This window comes from Apium graveolens, chromosome 10 (assembly GCF_009905375.1).
Source record: "Apium graveolens cultivar Ventura chromosome 10, ASM990537v1, whole genome shotgun sequence".
NCBI classification, from domain to species: Eukaryota; Viridiplantae; Streptophyta; class Magnoliopsida; order Apiales; family Apiaceae; genus Apium; species Apium graveolens.
The window spans coordinates 121,443,258-121,455,425 of record NC_133656.1 but is presented as its reverse complement, the minus strand read 5'-3'; the positions used below and the strand labels follow the sequence as shown (position 1 = coordinate 121,455,425).

General features: G+C 33.9%; 1 protein-coding gene and 1 long non-coding RNA gene across 2 annotated transcripts; both read right to left on the bottom strand.

Moving 5' to 3' along the window:
- Window positions 1–1,999: 1,999 nt before the first annotated feature.
- Window positions 2,000–2,539, bottom strand: LOC141690905 (uncharacterized). Its single transcript, XM_074495662.1, has one exon. It carries the CDS (start codon window positions 2,537–2,539, stop codon window positions 2,000–2,002), a length of 540 nt encoding a protein of 179 aa, XP_074351763.1.
- A 6,666-nt stretch (window positions 2,540–9,205) lies between these two features.
- Window positions 9,206–10,365, bottom strand: LOC141693773 (uncharacterized). Its single transcript, XR_012563242.1, has 3 exons — window positions 9,929–10,365; window positions 9,510–9,813; window positions 9,206–9,413 (listed from the first exon to the last, which is right to left on the bottom strand). It is a non-coding gene; the product is annotated as an uncharacterized LOC141693773 (long non-coding RNA).
- Between the last annotated feature and the right edge of the window lie 1,803 nt (window positions 10,366–12,168).

Below are 12,168 nucleotides of genomic sequence, written 5' to 3'. Positions count from 1 at the left end.
AATATCTTCTTTGCATATCCCGACTATTTGAGCTCAATATATCCTTTTCCCTGATCTACTTCAATATCCAAGTAGTAGGTTAGTTTCCCCAAGTTACTCATCTCGAAAATGTTACTCATCTGTTCCTTGAACCTTTCAATGTGAGTTACACTTGTGCCATTAACCAACAGATCGTCGACATAGACACTTATAACCAACAGTTCCCCATCTTCTTGCTTCGTGTAGACTGCGTGTTCGTAAGGACACCGAATAAATCTCATACCTTCAAGACACTGATTTAACTTGGAATACCATGCACGAGAAGCTTGACGAAGTCCATACAACGCCTTCAATAATTTATACACCATGTTTTCTTTTCCCTTTTGAACATATCCCTCCGGTTGAGAAACATATACTTCCTCCTTAATTTCACCGTTCAAAAAAGCTGTTTTTACATCTAAATGATGCACCTCCCAGTTGCTTTGAGCTGCTAATGCCAACAGTAAACGCACAGTCTCTAGTCGCGTTTACTGGAGCAAAATTTTCTTCAAAATCTATGCCCTGCTCCTGTGAGTATCCCTTAGCTACTAGACGAGCCTTATGCTTCACTATATTTCCCTCAGCATCCCTTTTTAACTTAAAGATCTACTTGAGTCCAATTATCTTTTGATCCTTTGGCAGCTCAGTCAGCTCCCACGTACCATTTTCCTCAATAAAATTCATCTCCTGTTGCATTGCTGATCTCCATTCCTTATCACTTGAAGCTTGTTTGTATGTGTTTGGTTCTACAGTTCCCATCAAGTATAATTCATCCTCAAGTTCCACCTCTTGAGTCTCATTATATACATCAGCCAATAATCTGTACTTTCTCATTGGATTACTATCGTCATGATTCTCTGAGCTTTGAGATGATTCCTGAGACTGCAAAGAGCTTTGAGATGGTGTTCGTGATGATAACGGACTCTGAGATGAGCTAGATGCTTGTAACGAAGGTGACATTGTGCCTATGTCTTCATTTTCTGACCCTCCTTCAATACTCTCTTCACCGTCTATCACTTTTGAGTTTGACATGTCACGTTCAGGCTCATTTATATCCACTACTGAAAAAATGTTTGATTCATGCTTATCTTCTTCATCTTGTTTCTCCCAGGGCCACGACTTAGTTTCTTCAAAGACAACATCACGACTCACATGTATCCTTTTGTTGACAGGATTATAAAGTCTGTAAGCTTTTGTCCCTGGTTCCTTACCAAGATTTACCACCTTCTTGCTTCCATCATCTAGTTTCTTGACTTGTACGCTTGGAATTTTCATATGAGCTATGCAGCCAAACACTCTGATGTGCCTGATATTAGGCTTGACCTCAGTCCATGCTTCATAGGGTGTTAGTCCTGAGAGTGCTCTCGTTGGCAATCTATTAAGAATGTAAACTGATTGCCTTACAGCGTCCCCCCAAAATTCAGCTGGCATGTTCGTTTCTTTCAACAGACTTCTGGCCATCTCCACTACAGTCCTATTCCTCCTTTCCACAACACCGTTTTGTTGAGGCGTGTAGGGGGCTATGTAATGCCTTGTTAATCCAGCTTATTCGCAATATGCTACAAACTCTTTGGACGAGAATTCACGCCCTATCTATTCTTAGGACTTTAATTTTCTTGTCACAACCATCTTCCACCTGAGATCGAAATTTTTTGAATGCACCAAGTGCCTCATATTTGTTTCTGAGCATGTATACCCACATAGCCTGCTATAATCATCCACCAACAAGAAAAAATATTTATTTCCAGCAGCTGTTTCAGGTTGAATGGGATCACAGAGATCTCCATGTACAAGCTGTAGAACCTTTGTTGCACTGTAGGTAGCTTGCCCTGGAAAAGGTTTTCTAGTTTGTTTTGACATTAAACATCCAGCACATACACTATCAGGCAGAGTAATTTTTGGTAACCCGTTCACCATTCTTTCTTTATGCATCAAGACAAGTGATTGAAAGTTTACATGTCCCATACGGGTATGCCATAATTTACGACACATCACTTAATTTAGACATCAAACACATGGATTTTCCTATTTCAACAAGCAACTTATACAACCTGTTTTGAGACCTCTGAACCTTAATAAGCAACCTTTCTTGATTGTCATATATCCACAGAAAATTTCCTTTTATTATAACTCTATTACCCTCCTCTGATAATTGGCCAATGCTAATTATATTACTGCAAAGAGAAGGAATATAATATACCTCATTTAGCAGCTTATCTTCTCTGTTCTTGCATTTTAGAATAACCGAGCCCTTTCCCTCGATCTTTACTGTAGAGCCATCTCCAAAATGAACTTGTCCTGTAATCTGTTCGTTTAATTCCTTAAACTTCAATTTATCCCCCGTCATATGATTACTCGCTCCATTGTCCAAGTACCATACGTTCGAGTTTCCACAGTTTCTCTTTGGTTCTTTGTTCAACTTCGGTGCTATAGCCTTCTCATTTAAAAGCATCATTCTGTTGTTTTTTTCGACATGATTTGCCAGCAAAAGAGCCGGTTCCTCATCTTCTATCTGCGGCATATTCGCCTCACGTCTCACATCCTTCGTTCATTTTGGTCGTCTGCATTCAGCTGCATAATGACTATAGCTTAGACAGTTAAAGCACCTTTGGTTTTGTCACGACCTCCTCGTCCCTTCCAGGTAGATGATGAATCACCTCCATTTCGTTTTGTTCTTTTCAGCCATTCCTCTCTTGTCAGCAAGAGCCTGCCTTCATTTTTCTCCCGTTTGGACCATTCTTCATCTGTCATCAGTAATTGACTACCAATGCACTCAGATGACCCCTTCATTCGATGACCCCTTCATTCGCTCCTCATGAGCCTTGAGTGAGCTTACCACTTCCTCCACAATTAGCGTCTCCATATCGCTAAACTGTTCCATCATGGATACGATCTGCAAGAACTTGCTGGGTACTGCACACAAAATTTTTTTTATAACATAAGACTCGTCAATATTGTCTCCCAATGCTCTTATGTTAGTAACAAGCCCAGTAAGGTTCATGCAGAACTCATCGATCTGCTCATTGTCTCTCATTACGAGTGATTCAAACTCTCTCTTAAGTTTTGCACTTTCGCCTTTCGTACTTTATCAGCTCCTTGACAAAGTGTTCTTATACCTTGCCATGCATCCTTTGCTTTCTTCTTGTCAGCAATTGAAAGAAGCATCTCCTCTGAGATTCCCTGATAGATCATGGCTAATGCTATCTTGTCCAATCTTTCTTCGCATACAGTCTTTGAGTCGCTTGGCTCTATTGCATCCCAAACAGAGTGAGCTTCCATGATCACCTTCATTTTGAGAGCCCATGTAGTATAATTGCAGTTGGTTAACATGAGATAGCTTAGACCCATTGATCCACCCTTCAACTTGTTTGCGTTTGTGGTCATTGTCTTTGCCAGTGTTCATATATTCGCCTGGAGCTCTATAACCAATTCTTCAGGCTACAACAAACAACCTGATATATATATGTATATATATATATATATATATGTGTGTGTGTGTGTTAGATGTATAGATATAGGTGTTTGTAATTTAATCAAGTCAGCAAAATAACTAATGCACCATCTAACGTCTTTATTCATTCTACAAAAACAAATATATAGAGGCATGCCACAACAGAGATGGCTACAAACTAGGAAACTGAAATCAACTAAAACTCCTACAAATACTCTACTACTTATTCAACTGGGTCCTAGAAACACTCCACTACTACACGACTGATTCAGAGATCAGTTTAAACCAAAAACATAAGCAAATAAATAAAATTAGTTTAAGATTAATAACCAACAGAAGTGTAGTGATAAATACATATTCCTTGGAGAATAAAATTTTGAGTTTGAGTTACAAGATATCCTAATTATGTTTGGCATTTTTTTCCTTTAATAGGCACTAAAAATTTTCCTCCACACATGTAGGTTTTATACTCTACTGAAAAAATTAATCATAAAACACATAACTTATCTCCCAGGGTGTACTAAGACCCTTATCCTCGGCATCTTTAATCATGCTAAATAGCTCAACTCTTCTCGAAGCATTTCTTTACTACAAAAATGATCAACTACTCTGTTTTAATACGAGATGAATACCCAATATTCACCGTAAATAACCAGCACAATGGTATGCCAATTAAACTACCGAACTAAATTTCATGACCTTTGGAAGATGGGGAGAAGTTGGGTACCAACTGAACTGCATTCACACTTAAACTGTGACGAGCAGCTGTTGAGGGTTGATCTAGAGATCGAACAAAATATATAAGGTGTACGTAAAGTTGATCCTTTTTAAATAGAAAATATTTATTGTACTTCAGAAAGGTATGTTTTTGCTTCAGGGGACCACTACATTAGAAATTAATTAAAGTATAAAATGGAATTTGGGAAAAGGTTTTTAAGTAAAAAGCCGAGAATACATTTTTCAGTAATACTTATTGTTAAATGGTTCTCGTCTTTGATGTAAGACAATAGCGTTAAAGTCATCTAGAGAAGAGAAAATGAAATTACAAATTACAAATTTATAGATTGAAATTACAAATTTCAATGAAATTACTGCTAAGGCTTTTATGAAATTACAAATATCAAATTTATAGATTCAAAATTTTGTAAAAACTTGAAAAATCCACACCAAAAGAACTTATACCAAAATTGGTGGATTTTAACATAAATTGTTTTTAAAAAAAGATTCGCTACAGGAAAGTAAGGCTAAATTCAACCGCATAAATTCAACCGGCCTAAATTCGACTGATTACGGTTGGGCACAGCTAAATACAACCGTCAGCGGTGGAATTTAGTAATAAATGCGACCGAATTTTTTGTGCGGTTGAATTTGACTCCATCAAAAAAAATGGAGGGAATTTTCCCAGCAACTGAATTATTTAGCGCTCCTAAATTCAACCGCTAGCGGCCGAATTTAGCCTTACCAAATGGCGGGATATTTTCCCCCTCTTTTTGTTTGAATTTGCTGAAATGGCAAAAAATAATTTCAATCAAAATCGGTTGAAATAAATAAAGTGATTGCTAGGATTATATATATAAGGATAACTTTCATCAGATGTACAAATATTTATGGTGGCGAAAAAATATACATTAGGGCCAAAAATATTTATGATGCCAAACCAAATAAATTTATTTTTTTCTGAAAATTTTGTCATATCACTAATATATACATGTCTTGACATCCGTACGGTTGAATCATTCAGAAATATTTTTTAAAAAAATCGAAACATCGATATGAGACTTAACACTAATATGTAGTACTAGTCAAACCACTGGTTGACTGTTAAAATAGCATACCAAATAAATTTAATTTTTCCTGAAAATTTTGTCATATCACTAATATATTGGGGTCTTAACATCCGTACGGTTGGATCATTCAGAAATATTTTAAAAAAAATTGAAACATCAAAATGGGACTTTACACTAATATGTAGTACTAGTCAAACCTGTAGTTGACTGTTAAAATAGCAAACCAAATAAATTTAATTTTTTCTGAAAATTTTGTCATATCACTAATATATAGGGGTCTTAACATCCGTATGGTTGGATCATTCATAAATATTTTTAAAAAAATTAAAACATCGAAATTGGACTTAACACTAATATGTAGTACTAGTGAAACCCCTGGTTAACTGTTAAAATAGCAAACCAAATAAATTTAATTTTTTCTAAAAATTTTATCATATCACTAATATATAGGGGTCTTAACATCCGAACAGTTGGATCATTCAAAAATATTTTTAAAAAAATCAAAACATCAACATGAAACGAAACGCTAATAAGAAGTACATGTCAAATTACTGGTTGACTATTAGAAAGCAAACCAAATGAATTTATTTTTTTCTGAGAATTTTATCATATGACATATATATAGGGGTCTTAACATCCGTACTGTTGGATCATTCAGAAATATTTTTAAAAAAATTGAAACATCGAAATGGGACTTAACACTAATATGCAGTACTAGTCAAACCACCGGTTGACTATTAAAATAGTAAAAAAAATTATTTTTTTTTGAAAATTTTGTCATATCACTAATATATAGGGGTCTTATCATCCATACGGTTGGATCATTCGTTAATAATTTTAAAAAAATCAAAACTTTAACATGAGACTAAACACTAATAAGAAGTAACTGTCAAATCATTGGTTGACAATTAGAAAGCAAACCAAATGAATTTATTTTTTTCCGAAAATTTTGTCATATCACTAATATATACTGGTGTTGACATCCATACGGTTGGATGATTCAAAAATATTTTAAAAAAAAATCGAAACATCGACATGGGGCTAAACACTAGTAGAAAGTACTCGTCAAATCACTAGTTGACTATTAGAAAGCAAACCAAATGAATTTATTTTTTTCTGAGAATTTTATCATATCAATAATATATAGGGGCTTAACATCCGTACGGTTGGATCATTCATAAATAATTTTAAAAAAATCGAAACATCGAAATTGGACTTAACACTAAAATGTAGTACTAGTCAAACCACTGGTTGACTGTTAAAATAACAAACCAAATAAATTTATTTTTTCAGAAAATTTTGTCATATCACTAATATATAGGGGTCTTAACATCCGTACGGTTGGATCATTCGTAAATATTTTTAAAAAAATCAAAACATCAACCTGAGACTAAACACTAATAAGAAGTACATGTCAAATCACTGGTTGACAAATAGAAAGCAAACCAAATGAATTTATTTTTTTCCCGAAAATTTTGTCATATCACTAATATATACTGGTCTTGACATCCATACAGTTGGCCCATTAAAAATAACAAATATATGTGACTGTTTCAAACAAAAAAATATAAACATAAATAAAAAAGCTAAAAAATTAAATGATCCAAAAGTCCTGATTCCTGAACCCATTTTTGAAATTTCTGAACCCATTTTTGAAACCAAATTACTTATACATAAGTAGCAGGTCTTTTTTCTTCACTGAACTCACTACAAAATTCATAGATCCAAACTTTAGATCATCTCTCCTGCGAAATCCACAGCATATAGCCAAAATATTTTAAAATTAATAACAAATAAATAATTCTTATTTGAATAATATATTTGATTTTCTTGAAAAATACCCTAGCTAATTTTTTTTAAAAAAACTATCACTTTTTTAAAAATTTTGCAAAAAATACGTAATTTTTTAAATTTATTTAAAAAATACAATTTTCAATATTTTTATAAAATACACTTTTTCCAATAATTTATGCAAACTGGTTTAATATTCGACAAGTTTCTACAATTAAATTCAATTAGGTGCAACCTCATATACAATAAAAAAAACTCATTTATTATACTCTATTTTTGTATATATAATAATATCTCAAATAACTAAAAAATTAATATTCTTGATAACTTCTCTAACATTTTATTTTCATGTTTATCTATTTTATAGCAACTTTTTAGATTACATTTTTATTCATTTTCCCTAAAAAAACCTTTTTCCTACACAATTTCATTGACCCAAAAAGATTACTCAACTTATGGCCTACCCATAACCCAACATGTATATAAGAAAATATACCCAACCCAAATTTAAAGTCCAGTTGTTTTTTAAGTCTAGGTTTTGTTTGCAAGTCGCAGCTCTCCGCCTCTGACTCAAAATATACATAGAATCCCATTTGAGCTTCACCACTTCCTCTCTTCCAGATTCAATTCAAGCCATGGCGGACAAGAATGTTACCATCCGAACTCGAAAGTTTTGGACCAACAAGCTTCTCTCTCGCAAGAAATTCGTATGCTCTCTCTCTCATTGTTATCAAATTTGTCGCCGTTTCAGGCACCGCCACTGTCTTCGGTGATTCCGAATTCGCCATTTCTGACACCGCCACCGTCTTCGGTGGTTTCGATAACGATGGTTGAGATGATTAAAGGAAATGATGTATTCCTAGTTATATTTTTGTTTCTGTTTTTTAAGTGCTGTTGTAGTGGTATTTAATTTGGGTTCTTGGTTTATTTTTATGGTATTGACAGGCAACATCTGCTTTCATAATTTGGAGAAGGTTCTGTGTGAGGCTCTGGAAAATATATGTCGTTATCATAGTTTGGCTCTGGAAAATGAAAATTTGATTTCTTTAGTCAAAAATCCGGGATTCAAATTTGACCGCCTTCGGTCGTATTTAGCCAATCGAATTTAGTGTTAAATTCAACCGACTACTAAATATCACTCCCATATGTACGACTGGTCCCAAAATCGGTCGCATTTAGCTAAATTCGACTGTTGGCGGTCGAATTTAGCTAAATGCGACCGGTTTTGATCAGTTATTTTTAGCCATTTTTCTTGTAGTGATTCAGTGCCTGCAGTATATTATTAATTTCAGCATAATTTACTTCTCATCTTGTCATTATTATTAATTTCAGCATAATTTACTTCTCATCTTGTCATTTTTCCTTCTTTGAAGTCGACATTCGTAATAATACATTTATACATATTTACATATATTTACATGTCATGTGTGTTCCGAGAGTAGAAAAATTATAGAAGCGGCTGAGATGAGGATGTGAGTGGATGAGAGTACGAGAGATACTAATAATTACGGACAAGAAAAAATGCACAATGAATTGATTGTAGGGATATATATGGACTAATCACTACTAGAAATATGGGATCAGACATCGGTTCAGAACCGATGTTAAAAAAAATCTGAACCGATGTCTTCGCGTGTGATGTTAAATGTCATCAGCCTTTGACATCGGTTAACAACCGATGTCTATTACAGTGCTATACATCGGTTTTAAGATTAAATGTGATGTCTTTGCAACAAATTTCAGATTAGTTGCCCGATGTGAAATGTTTGATCAGACATCGGTTAAGTTAGCCCCCGATTTGAAATGATGGATAAGACATGGTTTTATTCATGAAACCGATGTTAAATCTTTTTGTTTAACATCAGCCAATTTCTCTAATCGATGTTATTTGACTTAAAATATATTGTGTTTCTTTTCAGAACCGATGTCAAATGACTATTTCACATCGGTTTTTTTAGTTCTTTTTCATTTAATATTGTTTTACATGATGTCTTTTGTATAGTTTTTTACATCGGTTTACATGTACCATTGTGATGTTAATATTCTGTAAATTGCATGCCATCCTGGTACTATTTATAGCCACATGGAACCGAAACAATGCAACATCCCAACAAAAAACATTCAAACAGAAGCATAAAGGAACTCATCCAAATTACAATTCTAATACCAAAATATTACTCATACCATACTATACATACATTTCAAATAAAATGCAAGCATTCCATTAGCCAACTCATACTATACAATTTTTAAGTACTAAAACCAAAAGCAACTTGCTCTGTGCTGCTGTACCAGAACTCACAGCCTCCTTCCTCTTCAACCACCCTTTCTGCGAGTGCTATCAGTGGGGATTGGAGTAACATCCTCTGAAAAGAGGCAAATAGAAAGTCAATTATGTACTCCTTACATGGCTATAGTCTACTCATTTCCAAGTTCATAAGCTAATCAGGAAAAAAAATTACCAATGCGACCAATTTTCATTCATGAACGAGCAAGTGCACGAAGTGCAGACTGAGCACCAGGAGACTTTGTCTTGTTTCCACCTGTTGCAATTTATATATATATGTAGCACCAGGAGACTTTGTCTTGTTTTCACATGTTGCAACAGAGTCCTCAGGCTATTTATGACTGTCTCTTCACCTTATGAGAAATGACTCTTGGCCGAAAGAACAACAAGGACCGCATGAATACCATTCTGATCCATCTTGATATATTTAGCAATCTCTTTAAGAGTGGATTATGTTTCTGTAGAACAATCAAATAAACCTGCCATATGTATTGCGTAAGATTTATTAGATCAAATAAAGCTTAAAGGAAACTATTTGTTTATTGTAGTAGAGAACTATGGAAGTCCAACTAGACAACTAGAAAGAAACTATACCAGGCGTGTCAATAACATTAAGAGTCTGACCGTTTTCTAAGACAGTTGTACGCATCTCACATGTGCGAGTAACACCAAATGAGTCGGCATCAGATACAAATGCATCCTCCTGCAATATACTGTTGCCTGTTGCACTTTTCCCATTGCCCTTTTCCCATTGCCAGTACATCCACCCATTTTAGAAATAACCTACTTGAAACAAAAAAATTACAACACAAAGTCTAGTCAGATCCACAAATTTACACAAAGAAAAAATAATCGAGGGAAATGAAGAACAAGATTTCAATGTTGAGAACATAAGTATAACAACAGAGGAGTAAAAACTTGTGCAATTTCTGAGTCATTTGAAGGTTCAAAATTTGAAGTCAGGCTAAAATATCACAGGTTACAAAAGGCATGCTTCAAATTTTTAAGCCAGAAAAAAGTTTAAGAACACTGATTTTACATGATTTTTATCTGCAGAAAAGATTCTAAAGTGATATAAACATATGATACAACCACCTAAGCATTGGTTAGTTGAGTGTAGAACTGGATGAGTTAGCTCACGCATGCCAAACTAGGGGTGAGTAAATTAACTGAAATTGAAACAAAACCATTAAAAAAACACCAAGCTGAAAAACCAAAATTATACACTTTGGTTCAAGTTCAATATGGTATTTTAATATAACTAAACATAAGTAAAAACCATATAAGGAATCTGTTAAATATGCTTACATTTATAGACGATTTTTAGGCCATTGATGTTAATCAATCCATAATAGCATCTAGAATGGAAAAAAATACTGACAAATAGTTGTTTTATATAAAAAGAAACAACCAAAGTTGACACAAAAGGGCAAGTCAAGGAAAAAAGAAAACATGTAAAAAAAGATAGGATTACAGAAGATAGAAAATACTCAGAATAACATGCTGCAAATTTCTAAACCTAAATATGACAGCAAAAAAAGAGCGTTCATTCATTCCTTAAAATTTCATTTCGGTAAGCTTCCTGCTCATCTTTTTATTCTCATCATTCATCGAATTGCATTATGTTATAGAATAAGATAGACACAATACATATTAACACTTTTACGAACACAACCCGAAATGACCAACCCTAACACCATAACATGAAGTCTAATAGATTGATAGAGCAATCAATTTCCAAACAAAAAGTTACAAAAATAGTGTAACCAAATATCCATAAAAAAAATAAGCAATGAAAACAAGGGTAATAAAGAAAAGGGAAGGGAAGGGAAGGGGGTACCACAAAACCAATGGTCACAATTAGTCATGCAAGGAACACTAAAATCACCAAAGCAGATTGCACATACATCATCATCTGCAACAAATTTGAAGTCAGGCTTTCCAGAAACCACCTAACGCGAAAGGAGTCTGCCTTTCATGCACTTTTGCGAACAAAATCACTCAACTATGAACATGAAGATTTCATTGGACAAAAGAAAAAAAAACACAACCCAAGCATTATAATCCATCTCATGCTGCCAATCTCATTAACTCTAATAGTTACCAAATATTCCTCCATTAAAGGGGAGGCTATTTTTACCCCTACAAACCAAATTTTACAAAACCACATAACTGGTTCCCTTTTTGTATATGCTAATTCCTAACATTTTTGAATGTGTGCTGGATAAAAGAAACATGACATACTTATAGAATCTGAAAAGGCAAAGTAATGTTTAACAAATAATATAAAAAACAACATGATGTACTATATTTAATCAGGATTTAACACATGCAAAGTCTATCAATGACTCCATAACTAACAAAACTTGCACATAGACCTTAGCCCATAAACAGATCATATAAAATTGAACCATGCAAGATTAAACTATAGTTTAGTAATTGAAGTGACATGAAAAAATCTAATAAAAACATTGCATGTGGATTATACCTTTTAAAGATTTAATAGTCATGTGGAAATAGACTTCTAGTTTACTCCTAGTTTCAATTTATACATATATGTAGCTCTAGTACACAGACCAAAATGGAGGTAAAAACAGCAAGTACAGAAATATTATTTCAGCTACATCGGTAAAATATTATACTTACATTATCGTTTCTTGGAAGTGAAACGCTTCTTCCTCATCTGCGATCTCAAAATAATTAGTGTCACAATATTAACAACATTATAAATAACTAGAGATCCTAAAGACTAATGATTTAAACATATACATAAGAAGTCAAATACACAATATAAAACATATTTACTAAGCAGCCTTGTAAATATTAAGAGTACT

Excerpts from the sequence above, each read along its gene's own strand:
- LOC141690905 (XM_074495662.1), bottom strand. The coding sequence starts at position 2,539 with ATGCCGCAGATAGAAGATGAGGAACCGGCTCTTTTGCTGGCAAATCAT.